General features: G+C 46.5%; 2 protein-coding genes across 3 annotated transcripts in view; one reads left to right on the plus strand and one right to left on the minus strand.

Moving 5' to 3' along the window:
- Positions 1-16,235, plus strand: part of THUMPD3 (THUMP domain 3 tRNA guanosine methyltransferase) — a 252,936-nt gene that overhangs the window by 141,388 nt on the left and 95,313 nt on the right. The window lies entirely within an intron of this gene.
- SRGAP3 (SLIT-ROBO Rho GTPase activating protein 3) overlaps positions 1-16,235 on the minus strand; it is a 106,041-nt gene that overhangs the window by 31,727 nt on the left and 58,079 nt on the right. For both annotated transcript variants that reach the window (XM_073574933.1, XM_073574932.1), the window contains exons 6-8: positions 15,217-15,345; positions 4,477-4,698; positions 4,299-4,400 (exon numbers count right to left, since the gene is read on the minus strand). In XM_073574933.1, coding sequence (XP_073431034.1) covers positions 4,299-4,400; positions 4,477-4,698; positions 15,217-15,345 — 453 coding nt within the window. The remainder of the gene's footprint in view (positions 1-4,298; positions 4,401-4,476; positions 4,699-15,216; positions 15,346-16,235) is intronic.

The following is a 16,235-nucleotide window of genomic DNA, read 5'->3' on the forward strand; positions in this document are numbered from 1 at the left end:
TTTGATCACGGTGTACAAGGGGTTAACGTGAGCGCCGTTATCGCTATGACGTACTATCCCGTCCCTGGGAAATAAGTCCCAGGGCACATGGACGGGATAGTACGTCTGATGGCAGAAAGGGGTTAAAGTCATGTCCAAAAGTGTTGGCATACTTGAAATTGTTCCAGAAAAATAAGTTTTTCTCCAAGAAAATTATTGCCACTACACATGTTTTGTTATACACGTTTATTTCCTTTCTGTGTATTAGAACAACACAAAAAGACAGAAAAAAAGGCAAATTGGACATAATTTCGCACAAAACCCCAAAACTGGGCCAGACAAAATTAATTTTGTTTCAATCATGTGATTCTCATTCAAACGCACCTGTGGCAAGTAACGGGTGTGGGCAATATGAAAATCACACCTGAAACCAGATAAAAAGGGGAGAAGTTGCCTCAATCTTTGCATTGTGTGTCTGTTTATGCCACACTAAGGATTGAGAGCAAAAAAGAGAAGAGAACTGCCTGAGGACTTGAGAAACAAAATTGTTGAACAATATCCACAACCTCAAGGTTATAAGTCTATCTCCAGAGATCTTCATGTTCCTTTGTCCACGGTACACAACATAATCAAGAAGTTTACAACCCCTGGCACTATAGCTAATCTCCCTGGACGTGGACCGCAGGTAACAATTAATGAAAAGTTGAAAACCAGGATAGTCCGGATGGTGGATAAGCCCCAATCAAGTTCCAAAGAAATTTAAGCTGTCCTGCAGAATCAGGGGCATCAGTGTCTGTGAAAAATATCCATTGACATTTGAATGAAATTAAACATTATGAGGAGGACCTCACTGCTGAAATAGAGAGAAAAATGCTAGACTGCATTTTGCCAAAATGTACATGAGTAAGCCAAAATTCTTCTGGGAAAGCGTCTTGTGCACAGATGAGACTAAGAGCTTTTTGGTAAAGCACATCATTCTACTGTTTACCGAAAATGGAGGCCTACAAACAAAAGAACACAGTACCTACAATCAAATGTGGTGGAGGTTTTTTGGGTTTGTTTTGTTGCCTCTGGCACTGAGAGTCTTGACTCTGTGCTAAGCATCATGAAATCTGAAGATTACTAAAGGATTTTGGGTCACAATGTAGTGCCCAGTGTCAGAGAGCTGAGTTTGAGTACTAGGTCATGGGTCTTCCAGCAGGACAATGACCCAAAACATATTTCTGGAAGCCCCTAGAAATGGAAACAAAGTGCTGGAGAGTTCTGAAGTGTCAGCAATGAGTCCGGATCTAAATCCCATTGATCACCTATGGAGAGATCTTAAAATTGCTGTTGGGAGAAGGTGCCTTCAAATGTGAGATACCTGGAGTATTTTGAAAAAGAAGAGTGGTCAAAAATTTTAGTTAAGAGTTGTAAGAAGCTTGGTGATGGTAATAGGAAGCGACTGATTGCAGTTATTTATTCCAAAGGGTGCAGCCAAATATTAAGTTGAAGGTGCCAACAATTTTGTCTTCCCATTTTGGGGGTTTTGTGTGAAAGTTTCTCTTTTTTTTTGTATTGTTCCAATACAAACAAAGGAAATAAACGTGTGGAACAAAACGTGTTTTAATTGTAATAATTTTATGGAAGAAATACTTCAATTTCTGGAACAATTTCAAGGGTGCCAACACTTTTTGCCATGATCTCATCCCAGTGCGGGATAAACGCAGCTAAATTGTTAATGTTAATTGTATAATGTTCTTCATGGTGCAGCTTTCTAGTACTGTATATACTCGTGTATAAACCGAGTTTTTCAGCACATTTTTTTGTGCTAAAAACGCCCCCCTCAGGTTATACATGAGTCAATTGTCCCAGAGGGCCGGCGGGGGGGCGGCGGAGCAGCAGGTCACAGGAGGCAGGAGCCGGCGGCTGTTACTGTGCCCGCTGCTAAAGCAAAATGAAAATTTGTTTCTCATAGCGTGCACAGTGGCACCTGCAGCTTCCAGAAGACATCCTAGTCACCTTCTGCGCGCCCTCGCTGCATCTAGTTGGTTCCGGCACCAGCAGCAGTTTTTCCGGCCGAGCGATCAAGTGGCCCCGCTCATTAAGGTAATGAATTTGCACGCCTCTCCACTCCCATAGGTGTGGAGTGAATATTCATTACCTTGATGAGTGGGGCCACTTGGCAGGAAGAGCTGCTGGCACTGGAACAAGATGTATCGAGGGTGTGCAGGAAGGTGAGTAGGATGTTTGTTTTTTTAATAGGAAATATGCATACAAGGATAGAGGATAAGGAGCCATGCATACCAAGGACAGGGACGGGGGAGCTATGCATACCAGGACAGGGATGAGGGGACAATGCATACCCACCCGGCCTATACTCGAGTCAATAAGCTTACCCAGTTTTTCATGGCAAAATTAGGTGCCTCGGCTTATACTCTGGTCGGCTTACACTCAAATATATACATTAAGCATTTTATTTTATCCCAGTGCTGGGAATCACAGATACTCTGCTCAATCCTGCTGTAAAATGTCCTCCATTCTTCTGCTGCTTCAAAACTTGTTACATAGAGGCAGGAGAGCAGTAATCTCTCATGTCTGTGTATGTTGTGTATGAGAGACATAATAGCAGCTTGATTATGTCCACTAGCTCATAGACAACTGGAAATTAATTCGAGCCAACAGAGGGAAAAACTGAAGAATACAAGTAAAGTCCGGAAATAATGTTATTTCTCATGTACACATGACAGCTTATCCTGAAAAACGGGTAAGCTTTAACCCCTTAAGGACTGCTGATACGCTTTTTAATGGCTTCAGTTAAGGGTACTTATTCCTCAGTGCCGCTTTTAAACAGTGGTAAGAAATAAGGTTATAGCCCCCCCCCCAGTGTCGGAAAGTCTCCAGGAGAACATGATTCGGGTCGGTTTTGCGATCGTGGTTATTCACCAACGGTGACCGCAAAAAAAAGGCTGATTTCCCATTTATTTCTCTCTCCTCTGATATAATCTAGCACATCAGAGGAGACAGTAATGGGGTCCCCCGGACCCACCTCCCCCCCGGTACCTCCTGCATCCCTCCGGTTCTGTCCCCTGGCCCTCGGAGTCGTCTTCACGGAAGAAAATGGCATGCACAGTGCGCCCGTTGAGATCTGCCGGCCGGCAACAATAGAAGATTTTTCCTATTGGTTCATTTTGAGCACTGTGATAGACCCTATCACAGTGATCAAAATAAAAAAATGTAAATCAAACCCCCCTTATCATCCCCTTAGTTAGGTAAAAATAATAAAATTTAAAAAATGTATAATTTCCCATTAGGGCTAGGGTTAGGCTTGGGGTTAGAACTGGGACTAGTGTTGGGGCTAGGGTTTGGATTAGGGTCAGAGGTAGGGCTGTGTTAGGGCTGGAGTTAGAATTGGGGGGTTTCCACTGTTTAGGTACATCAAGGGTCTCCAAACGCGACACGGCGCCCGCCATTGATTGCAGCCAATTTTGCGTTCAAAAAGTCAAACGGTGCTCCCTCCTTTCTGCCCAAACAGTGAATTCATACGGGGTATTGGCGTACTCAGGAGAAATTGCACACCAAATTTTCTAGTCCATTTTCTCGTTACCCTTGTAAAAATAAAAAAGGTTGGTTCCAAAGTAAATTTTTTTTTGAAAAAAGTAAAATGTTCCTTTTTTCCTCCCATATTGCTTTACTTCTCGTGAAGCACTGAAGGGTTAATAGACTTCTTGAATGTGGTTTTGCGCACCTTAAGTGGTGCAGTTTTTAGAATGGTGTCACTTTTGGGTATTTTCTGCTATATTGACCCCCCAAACTCACTTCACATGTGAGGTGGTCCCTAAAAAATGGTTTTGTAAATGTTGGAAAAATGAGAAATTACTGGTCAAATTTTATCCCTTATAACGTTGTAACAAGAAAAAAAAATTGTTTCCAAAATTGTGCTGATGTAAATTAGACATGTGGGAGATGTCATATATTAGTTATGTTGTGCGATGTGTCTCTCTGATTTAAGAGCACAAAAATTAAGAGTTTGAAAATTGCTAAATTTTCAAGTTTTTTTGCCAAATTTCCTAACATAAAGTACAATATGTCATGAAAAAACAGTCTCGGAATCAGTGGGATACGTTGAAGTGTTCCAGTGCTATAACCTCATAAAGGGACAGTGGTCAGAATTGTAAAAAAAAAAAAAAAAATGGCTTGGTCATTAAGTACAAAATTGGCTCTGTCACTAAGGGGTTAACAACCCTGTGTCTTACATGGAAGACCAATTGTTTTTTATGGGCACCAGGTTTTATCCAATTTGTTACTTTTACATAAGTGACCTTGTATACTGAAGGTACCTCCTCATTCTCGATCTTCAGGGTCATTAGGCGGGATTGTAGTTGATGGTAACGCACGAGGAGCTCCATCTGTACCGGCTGCTGAGCGCTCACCTGGCACACCTGCAAAGCAGCATCATGAGTTAGCAAGTAAAGAACCTTCACGACTGAGGTCATCATAAGGAGCATGACAACACACCTCATCATCCATGTGAGGCTGAAAGTCAAATTTTAGTGGAGGACAGAAAACCTGGTTGCACAAATCCATGACTTTATGCTTGTCGCTGCGGGCATCCAGATTATCAACCGCGTTCTCAATGATATCTAGACCTTCATGGCGGGAGGTCTCCAGGTTATACTCAGCCGAGAGGTACGTGCGGAAAGTGCGAGCAAGGCTGGCATGAAAACCCAGGTCACAGCACTGGGAAAACAAAACATGCATTAATGTGGTGGCAATACCAAGATGCAATGTAGAACTCAATACAAAATGTAATTATAGGCAGTCAAGATCCTGGTATACAAAAAAACGCGATCATCACTATAGACCGGTGACGAGATCTAGAAGTAGAAAAATGGGAAAATCCAGAGAAATTTATTTATACTACTACTACATAACAAAGAAAGCAAAGAAACGGTCATAAAAATTATATGCAAAGTCACAATCTAGTACAGCAAATACAATACAAGTCTGCTGATTTATTATCGCTATATTCTTGTACATAGGGGCAGTATTATAGTAAATATATGTCACGCTATGACAGTCTTCGGTAAGGATCAGGAGGCCCTCAAACTGTCCCTGGAACCCTAACTATTCCTGTCCCCGGGGGTTCTCTTGAAGGTAGAGATGCCCGAGTCTCCGACCTTATTATGCTCCTGTTAGGCTACTTTCAGACTTCAAATTTTTAAATCCGGCGGGCTGCGGCGAAAAGTTGTCAAACCTGATCCGGTAGAAGCCGCAGCGCGCCGGATCATCTGTTTTTGCCGGATACGGTGCAGGAGAGGGAGAGAGAGTCTTCGCGCATGCGCTCTGCAAAAAGAGGGATTTTGGGTTCTTACCGTAAAATCTCTTTCTTGGAGCCTTCATTGGGGGACACAGATGACCATGGGTGTATGCTGCTGCTGCTAGGAGGCTGACACTATGCAAAACAAGAAACTTAGCTCCTCCCCGGCAGTATACACCCACCGACAGGCACCAAGCACCTCAGTTGGTGAAAAAAGCAGTAGGAGAAGCAACCAAAACCATAAACATATGTACCAACTCAACAAGGGACTCTCAGACCCAACACGGTACTAATTAAACAGGGCGGGTGCTGTGTCCCCCAATGAAGGCTCCAAGAAAGAGATTTTACGGTAAGAACCCAAAATCCCTCTTTCTTTATCGCCTTATTGGGGGACACAGATGACCATGGGACGTTCCAAAGCAGTCCCGAGGGTGGGAACAGCAATAAAGGAACGAAATAAGGAAGGGCTTAGGTCAGTCGATGCGCCACCGCCGCCTGCAGCACCTTCCTACCAAGAGCTGCATCAGACGAGGCCTGGGTATGAACCCTGTAGAACCTCGCAAAGGTGTGCAAAGATGACCAGGTCGCGGCTCTGCAAAGTTGTAAGGCCGAAGCCTGGTGTCGCACAGCCCAAGAAGCCCCTACAGCTCGGGTGGAGTGGGCTTTCACCCCCGGAGGAGGCCGTTTCTCCTGAAGACGATAGGCTTCCAGGATGGTAGACCGAATCCAACGAGCAATTGTGGACTTGGAGGCCGGAAGACCTTTCCGGCGACCCTCAGAAATGACCAACAAGGAATCAGATTGGCGAAAGGAAGCGGTCCTAGCAAGGTAAACACGCAAGGCTCTCACTACATCCAGTTTGTGGAGCGACTTTTCCAGAGGATGAGCAGGCGCAGGACAAAATGATGGAAGGACGATATCTTAGTTAATGTGAAAGGGGGATACCACTTTCGGAAGGAAAGAAGGAACTGGCCTGAGAACAACCTTATCTTGGTGGAGGATAAGGTAAGGAGAACGACAGGATAAGGCCGCCAGCTCAGAAACTCTCCTGATGGAAGTAATGGCGATCAGAAAAGCCACCTTTCATGAAAGAAAAGACAGAGGGATGTCCTGAATCGGCTCGAACGGCGCCTTCTGGAGAGCGCCAAGAACAAGATTGAGATCCCATGGATCTATCGGAGAACGATGAGGAGGAGCCACATGGGCGACTCCTTGGAGAAAGGTCTTCACTTGCGGTAAGGAAGCCAGATCCGTCTGGAAGAGGATTGCTAGGGCAGATACCTGGCCTTTGAGAGTACTGAGGGATAGGCCTGCATCCAAGCCGGATTGGAGGAAACCAAGAATGGAAGGAATTGAGAACGATAGTGGAAAGACATCGTTTTCGTCACACCAGCGAAAAAAGGCCTTCCAGTACCTATGGTAAATGCGGGAAGAAGCAGGCTTCCGAGCCTTAATCAAGGTCTGAATGACCCGGTTGGAAAACCCTGATTCCTTCAGAATCGCGGCCTCAACGGCCATGCCGTTAAACTAAGAGATTGAGAACTCTGGTGGTAAAGGGGGCCTTGCGAGAGAAGATCTGGACGGTCTGGAAGCCTCCAGGGGACGTCCGTGAGCATGTTCACCAGCTCCGCATACCAAGGTCGTCTCGGCCAGTCTGGAGCCACTAAGATGACCGGGATGCCCTCTGACTTTATCTTTTTGACCACTCTTGGGATTAGGGCAAGCGGAGGGAACAGGTAAGGTAGGTGGAACTGGGACCACGGGATTACTAGGGCGTCGTAACCGACGGCTAATGGATCCCTGGACCTGGCTACAAAGTGAGGAACCTTGTTGTTCATCCGAGAGGCCATGAGATCGACGTCCGGGGTGCCCCAGTGCTGGCATATCTGACTGAAGACTGTGGGATGAAGGGACCATTCGCCTGACGCAAGCCCTTGGCGACTCAAGAAGTCGGCTGCCCAGTTTTCCACCCCTGGAATGTGAACGGCGGAAATCGCCGGCACGTTACGCTCTGCCCTACGAAGTATCCATGCCACTTCCGACATCACCTGCCTGCTGCGAGTACCGCCCTGGTGGTTTATGTACGCCACGGCCGTGGCGTTGTCTGACTGAATGCGGACCGGCTTGCCTACTAGAAGATGCTGCCAACGAAGGAGAGCGAGGAAGATTGCCCTGATCTCCAGAAGGTTGATGGGCAGAAGAGTCTCCTGGGCGTTCCAACGCCCTTGGGCCATTCTCTGACAGTAGACCGCCCCCCATCCTAGGAGACTGGCATCGGTGGTGATGACCTGCCACCGAGGCGGGAGAAAGGATCTTCCGCGGTGAAATGACGTCGACAACGTCCACCAAGTTAGCGATTGTTTGACTCTGAGCAGAAGAAGAATGGGGCGATCCAGAGAAAACGAGGTCTTGTCCCAGACTGACAGGAGGAACAGCTGGAGAGGGCGAGAGTGGAATTGTGCAAATGGCACTGCTTCCATAGAGGCCACCATCCTCCCCAGGACTCTCATGCAGGACCGAAGGGACATGACCCTCGAGCGCCGAAGGGACTGGATCCCCTTGCGAAGGGTTGAAAACTTGTCCCTCGGTAAGAACACTCGGGCCAGATTCGTATCGAACTCCATGCCCAAAAAGGTTAGTCGCTGGGTAGGGCACAGAGTGGACTTGTCCTTGTTGACTATCCATCCCAGGCGTCCGAGGGCATCCAAGGTTATGTGAAGGCTGTGAAGACAGTCTTGTCGGGACGAGCCCTTGATCAGAAGATCGTCCAGGTAAGGGATGATAAGGATCCCTTTGGATCGAAGGATAGCCATGACTGTTGCCATCACCTTCGTGAAGACACGAGGGGCGGAGGCTAGGCCGAAGGGAAGGGCCGCAAACTGATAATGGTTGTTCTGAATCGCAAAGCGGAGGTATCTCTGATGCTGGCGAGAAATGGGGATGTGGAGGTAGGCATCCTGTATATCCACCGAGCAGAGAAACTCTCCGGGCTCCATTGAGGCTATTACCGAACGCAGAGACTCCATCTTGAAATGGCGGATCTTCACGTGGCGATTGAGCCGTTTGAGGTCCAAAATTGGGCGAAGTGAGCCGTCCTTTTTTTGGGACTACAAAGAGATTCGAGTAGAACCCTAAAAACCGCTCATTTGTAGGAACGGGAACGATGACCCCGGCGCAAAGGAGAGAGGAGACGGCCTGAAGGAACCCTGGAACCTGTGATCGCTGTTTTGGGGATCGGGACAGACAGAAACGACTGGGAGGGAAGAAGACTCGATTTTGTATCCGGACGTGATGATTTCCCTGACCCAAGCGTCGTCGACAACGGATAGCCACGCGTCCTTGAAAAAGGAAAGTCTGCCTCCCACCCTGGAAAGCTTTCCAGGTGGGGGTGACCCGTCACTTAGATGAAAACCTTCCGGATCGAGCGCCTGAGGACCTGGAAGGCTGACCCCTGGATCTCCAGCGAGGGGCTGGCTTATACGATGGCTTTCTCCGGTCATTGGAAGCAGTGTTACGGTCCTGCTGGGATGAACCGTCTGTGGGAGAGAAGGGGCGAAAGGACCTAAAAGGCCGAGAAGCCCTCTTGTTAAAGAACCTCTTAGGACGGGACTGAGGAAGGGAAGTGCTCTTTCCACCCATGGTATCCGAGATTAACTGATCCAGCTTGGCGCCAAAGAGCCTAGTGCCGTGAAATGCAAGGTTGGTGAGTGACTTCTTTGAGGTAGTATCCGCATTCCAAGACTTCAACCAAAGAATGCGGCGTATTGCCACAATGTTGCTGTTAGCTCTAGCAACGCACCCTGCCGCGTCCAAGGAGGCGGCCAGAAGGTACTTGCCTGCGTGATTAATTTGGTCTGCTAAATCTGCCAGCTCGTCTTCAGGATCTGCCGCTGAAACGCCCCTGCGCAGAATTTTTGCCCAAGCCGAAAAGGCTTTCGCCACCCAAGCGGAAACGAAGATAGGGCATAGGGATGCACCGGATGCCTCAAAGATAGACTTAGCCAACGACTCTATTTGCCTGTCTGATGGGTCCTTGAGAGAAGCTTCGTCTGGAAGGGAAAGGACCGTCTTAGAGGAAATACGAGAAACTGGTGGATCTACCTCGGGAGCTTTGGTCCATTTCGTGACTAGCTCCGCATCAAAGGGATAAAGTACATCTAAGTACTTGCGGCCTGAGAAACGTTTCTCAGGATGTTGCCAGTGGTTGGCTAAGGAAGTGTCGAAATCCTTATTAGGGAAGGTTCGAGATGGAGGCCTTGCCTTCTTAAGGGAAACAAAGCATTCCTGAGGGGGGGCCTTATCCTCCTTAATCTTGAGTGTTTGGTATATAGCCAATATGAGACTATCTACCATCTCCCGAGTTCTAGCTATGTCGTCCGCCTCTGAGTCTGATCCAGATAGTGAATCCTCGTCTGACCCCGGATCGTCTGCCGATGAGGGGGACGAGGAGCGTAGCCTGAGAGAAGCAGAGGGACCCTGCGAACCGGAGGAAGAGCCAGACAGGACCCGCTTCCTAGAGCCCCGACTTGGTCTGTCCGTCTGAGGGCCACGGTCCGGTGCTGGCGACTCACCATGCGAGGCGGTCGGTGCACAGGTGACAGCAGATAACTGAGGTAACCGCTCTAAGACCTGGACCAGCGATTGAGACACCTTTGTCAGCTCAGAAACTGACTGAGACATCGCCACGGCCCACTCCGGGGGTGGGGTGGTCTCCACCCGGGGTTCGGAGTGCTCCTGAGGGGCCGACATGGTGGAAGGGCTGCAGGAGAGGCAGAAGGGAGACGACTGACCCGAAGCCCACTTCTTTTTACAGCGCGCGCATGCGTAGTGAGTAGCGGTGGGTCTGGAGTCTGGAGCAGAAGGCCCTTGCAGGGTTGTGCATAAGTCTCAGTGGCAGAAAAAACACAGCCTGAGGAAACTGCGGGGGGGGGGGGGAGAGCTAAGTTAGGTGCCAGGGATAGTCAGCGTCTAGCCTACCGAGGATCAGAAGCGATGTGTCCCCCAGGCGAGGTCCGGAGAGAAGGAGGAAGAAGATCGGCAATCCAGGAAGAAACGCTGGCGGTGGGCGGGGCTAAGCCACCGCACGGCGCGATTGGCTGAGACCCCAGAGGGGAGGGGGACGGCCAAAGACAGTGACAGGGCTGAAGTGAAAGCAGCCCTGAGATAGGCTGAAAAAGCGCGCGGGGAAAGCGCGCACAGGTAGAGGGAGGAACTTTTGAAAATGAAACACTTTCACTAGCGACGGTGCGCCCGGGCTTGAAAGCGCTCCCTCCCTGTAGCTGATGAGGACGGGGAGCGCTGATGGAGGGAGCGCTGATGGAGGAAGCGCGCCCCCCCCGGACCCCCCCCCTCCGCGACAAGAGGGACGCGCGCCTGTCAGAGCGCTGGTTCAAGGGGCGGGAAATTCAAAAGGAGAGGTACTCTGCTGTCCTAGACTGGCATGTGAGCGCAGGGCTGCAGGGAACATTCAGAAAAACATACCTGATGTCCCTGAAGAGGCTGACCACAGGGGCCCGCGATAGAACGCAGGTCGCTGGGAGAGGTGATCCTCAGTACCCGCACCGCCGTATGGTGCAGAAGACGGCTCCAATCCCCGTGTCAAGGGAAACGTCACTGCTGGCGACCGCCGTCTTCCTCTCAGCCCTGTCCTGGGAGGGGGTGAGGAGGGGAATCGGCTAGGACCGTCCATCCATGGCCCCTAGTACCCGAGGGTGATAGGGGAAGGTCCTGCCTGCGGGCCTGAGAGTTGCGATGTGGGCGATACCACATTGCTCGCTCAGCCGCATTAATAGGAAAAGCAGGATGAACTCACATCCCGTTTCCTGAGCTGTATCTGAAAAAGAAAGGGGAAATCATTAAAAAAACACAACAAAAACCTGAAAAGAAAAGGATTAAATGCGGATCTGGGGAGATCCCGGTCCGCCTCCTACAGACACTAAGCACAAACTGAGGTGCTTGGTGCCTGTCGGTGGGTGTATACTGCCGGGGAGGAGCTAAGTTTCTTGTTTTGCATAGTGTCAGCCTCCTAGCAGCAGCAGCATACACCCATGGTCATCTGTGTCCCCCAATAAGGCGATAAAGAAAAGCGGTCCGGCGCTGTCAATAAACGTTGCATGGAACTTTTTTTTGCAGACGCTGGACAGGCATTTTTTGCCGTTTCCGGCAAAAGCCAGACACGCCGCATGGCCATCAGGCGCAATGCGGCGATAATGTAAGTCTATGGGAAAAAAGCCGGATCCGGTGGCAACAGGCGCCAGATCCGGTTTTTACATTTTTCGCCTCATCACACCTGATGCTTCAAAACGGAAATCTGAAAGTAGCCTTAAACCCTGATCTGTTCCCTCCCCCAACCCATGAGGCATGGGATAGAAATGTAATGTAAACAAGACACAGATAAAACAGGGATAACAGAAAACCTCTATCATACAAAAGCACTAACCAACAATAGGAAGGAGGATAGGGACAGGGAGAAATAAACTAAATGGGAATAATGACAAGGATATAAACACACAACAACTACATCAAACCACAGAACACTTCTACCACAACTGTACTCCAACCACTTAGCTTTAGCACACAGCACAGGAAGATTAATTTTTCATTGGCACAAGGTCTGACCACTTTATATAAGAAGAGGTAATGACCAAATCAGAAGCAGCGGGAATGGAGCTGCATGTTTCTGACCAGCTGGGTTATTAACCTCTTCTGCACCAGAAGAAACTAAATCCATTTAATATGGGACACAAATCACACAATCTGTAAAGATCTGCGATTCATTACCCGACGTAACCGTCTAACTCCATGTCTTCCAGGAGGAGGTGGCACCCTTGCGACAATATATTATTGTACATTGTGGGCAGTATTATAGTAGTTATATTCTTGTACATAGGAGCAGTATTATAGTAGTTATGGAAGTCAGGACAAATCCACTCAGCGCTCTGGCTCTGACGCCAGGCTGAAGGGATGATGTGGGATATTAGTGGTAGTAGTCCGGTGGCTCTGGCTGACGGGATGATTTGGGATATTAGTGGTAGTAGTCCGGTAGCTCTGGCTGACGGGATGATGTGGGATATTAGGGGTAGTAGTCCGGTTGCTCTGGCTGATGGGATGATGTGGGATATTATGGGTAGTAATCCGGTAGCTCTGGCTGACGGGATGATGTGGGATATTATGGGTAGTAGTCCGGTAGCTCTGGCTGACGGGAGGATGTGGGATATTATAGTGAATGTGGCTATGCGGAATGGGCGGGGCTATACACAGCTTTATATATATATATATATATATATATATATATTCATTATAATTTGTCATAACTAACCGTGGTTAGTTACTATGCCCGGGCAGCACCGGGCTCTTCAGCTAGTAGTAGTTATATTCTTGTACATAGGGGCAATATTATAGTAGTTATATTCTTGTACATAGGAGCAGTGTTATAGTAGTTATATTCCTGTACATAGGAGCAGTGTTATAGTAGTTATATTCCTGTACATAGGAGCAGTATTATAGTAGTTATATTCCTGTACATAGGAGCAGTGTTATAGTAGTTGTATTCTTGTACATAAAGGGCAGTATTATAGTAGTTATACTCTTGCACATAGGGGCAGTATTATAGTAGTTATATTCTTGTGCATAGGGGCAATATTATAGTAGTTATATTCTTGTACATAGGAGCAGTGTTATAGTAGTTATATTCCTGTACATAGGAGCAGTGTTATAGTAGTTATATTCCTGTACATAGGAGCAGTATTATAGTAGTTATATTCCTGTACATAGGAGCAGTGTTATAGTAGTTGTATTCTTGTACATAAAGGGCAGTATTATAGTAGTTATACTCTTGCACATAGGGGCAGTATTATAGTAGTTATATTCTTGTACATAGGGGCAATATTATAGTAGTTATATTCTTGTACATAGGAGCAGTGTTATAGTAGTTATATTCCTGTACATAGGAGCAGTGTTATAGTAGTTATATTCCTGTACATAGGAGCAGTATTATAGTAGTTATATTCCTGTACATAGGAGCAGTGTTATAGTAGTTGTATTCTTGTACATAAAGGGCAGTATTATAGTAGTTATACTCTTGCACATAGGGGCAGTATTATAGTAGTTATATTCTTGTGCATAGGGGCAGTATTATAGTAGTTATATTCCTGTACATAGAGGGCAGTATTATATTAGTTATATTCTTGTACATAGGGGCAGTATTATAGTAGTTATATTCTTGTACATAGGGGCAGTATTATAGTAGTTATATTCTTGTACATAGGGGGCAGTATCACAGTAGTTATATTCTTGTACATAGGGGCAGAATTATTGTATACAGTATTATTTATACATACATATATATATATATATATATATATATATATATATATATATATTTATTAAGGCTGGATTTCCCCTTTTGATATTATTGATTGCTGGCAGCAGTGTTGTCCTTTCAGTGACCACATTAGATGCATGTCAGTGACATGTTCACATCTGTATAAACCTCCTGAAATAAGTATAAATCATACGGCTGACAACCCGTGGTATGTGCACATTCATAAACTAAGCGTGTCTCCTGGGACTCAGAGAACACCTGGGCTTGGCCTGTGCTGACAGCAGCCCCCTCATTACATTTTGACAGAGAGGAGGTAATTAAAGGAGGGTCATCATCATCAGGCAGCGGAGGGCTGTGAAGTGAAGCCATCTGCTGCCCTCCAGCATGGGTACAGAGCTACAAAAAACCCTTTTCATTGCATAAAAACTAGATACAAACATCACTGGATTCTCTGTATCTGTTGCTACAGCAGTCTCCAGACCTCAGCCTTTAGTTCTGCAACTTTGTTCTATACCGTAGTTTGTTTTTCAATTATTCACCGATGTCGAGATCTCTGCTTCATATACGGGAATAGAAACATTTTGTTTACATTCAGTTTAAACCTCATCCTGATCTCATCCTGTTCACAGCTGAAAGTTTGATACACATGCAGGTAAAATGTGTCAATCCGAAGTCCCATTACATCTGTTCAGGTTTCCAGCCTCTAAGGCCTGTTTCACACTTTCGTTTTCAGGCATCAGTCACAATCCTCCGTTTGGAGAAAAAAACTGATCTGACGGATTTGCCTTCCGTTTTTTCCCCATAGACTTGTATTGGTGGCGGATTGTGACGGATGGCCTTCAGTTGCGATCGTCATGCGGTGGATCAGTCATAAAATTGGGGTCCGTCTGGCAGAAAAAAACATCCATAAGAATGTTTGACTGCGTCGAAATGGCGGACGATGATGGATCTGTCGCTGTCCCGTCGTCTGGTAGAATGGACGCCTATGGGCGACGGATATATTATTTTAAACTGAGCATGCCCGGAAGTATTTCCTTTCATGAAGAACGGCACAGAATCTCTCTCCCTCTCTCGAATCGTGTTCCCTTAAATTCCAAAATCTGCAGTTTTGACGGATCTGTTAGAAAAACGGATGCAACTGATTAAACGGATTTGTTTTTTTCGGCGGATCCGCTAGACGGATCAGTCGAAAAAACTGATCAGTTGTATCCGTTTTTCACTAATTTCGACGTCAAAATGGCAGATTTTTACTGACGCCAGAAAACTGAAGTGTGAAACAGGCCTTGATGAAAACAAGTCTTCCTCATAAATAAGCAGATATTTTGCAAATTGTAAGGAGTTAAGACACAAATGGGAGTAAATCATCATCTCTTTTGCTCCAGAATTTTTGAGAATTATGTTATATTTAGTTTTTAGACATCTTTCTAAAAGTCTTGCACAATTTTTAAGCCAAAGGAGGGACCCCAGAATTTTCATAGTTTCATCCATATTGATGAAATGCAACTCTAAAGATTCAAAACTTTCCATTTAAACTTTGTATACATTAATCCCCAAATCTGTTTTTCTATATGGGATAATCAAGGCAGTGATGTAGGTCAGATATCTCAGCACTCACATCGATGAGGTCGGATACGTCGTGGATGTAGTACTTGCCAATACATCCATTGGTGGCCGCCAGGTTCAGCAGATATTCATTTCTGGCCTTTGTGCATTTCAGTTTGTTCTCTGAGTATTTCGCCTGCCTCTAAAATCCAGAGGGGGAAAAAAAAACTTAAATCAGAAATTACAAAAAAATGATGAAAGGAGGTAGAACGTAGATTACAATTTACATTACAATTAATTAATGTATCATTCTATGTGATAATACAGTAATATGCCTTTAATTTGGAGTTTAATAATCCAACACTTCATTTTACTGAGAACAAATTAAAAATATCATTTGAAATCTCACAAACCGAAAAACAGGATTTTTGGGTTACTTACCGTAAAATCTGTTTCTCGGAGCCTTCATTGGGGGACACAAACCATGGGTGTATGCTGCTGCCACTAGGAGGCTGACACTATGCACAGAAATATGGTAGCTCCTCCTCCGCAGTATACACCCCACCGACCGGCACTAATTTCCTTAGTTAGTGAGAAAGCAGTAGGAGAAGTAACGAAATAGATTGAAACGGAACAAAAAACTCAACTGTAAGTAACAAACCACTTAAAAATAGGAGTTGAAGAACATGGGAGGGTGCTGTGCCCCCAATGAAGGCTCTGAGAAACAGATTTTACGGTAAGTAACCCAAAAATCCTGTTTTCTCTATCGCTTTATTGGGGGACACAGAAACCATGGGACGTCCCAAAGCAGTCCCTGGAGAGGGAGAAGCAAACTTCCATTAGGTCTGAGAACTCACCACCGCCGCCTGCAAGATCCTTCTGCCTAGGCTGGCGTCTGCCGAAGCATAGGTGTGGACCTTGTAAAATTTGGCAAACGTGTCGATGGAAGACCAGGTTGCAGCCTTGCCAAGCTGCAGCGCGGAGGCTCTGTGGCGCACCACCCAGGAGGCACCTACCTGCTGGGGGCAGTGTTTCACAATCAAACTGTGCAGGGTCAGTGGTCGACTCGAGAGACAGCCCTGCCGATCAACG

Source organism: Dendrobates tinctorius, unplaced genomic scaffold (assembly GCF_039654945.1).
Source record: "Dendrobates tinctorius isolate UK_male_01 unplaced genomic scaffold, ASM3965494v1 ptg000041l, whole genome shotgun sequence".
NCBI classification, from domain to species: Eukaryota; Metazoa; Chordata; class Amphibia; order Anura; family Dendrobatidae; genus Dendrobates; species Dendrobates tinctorius.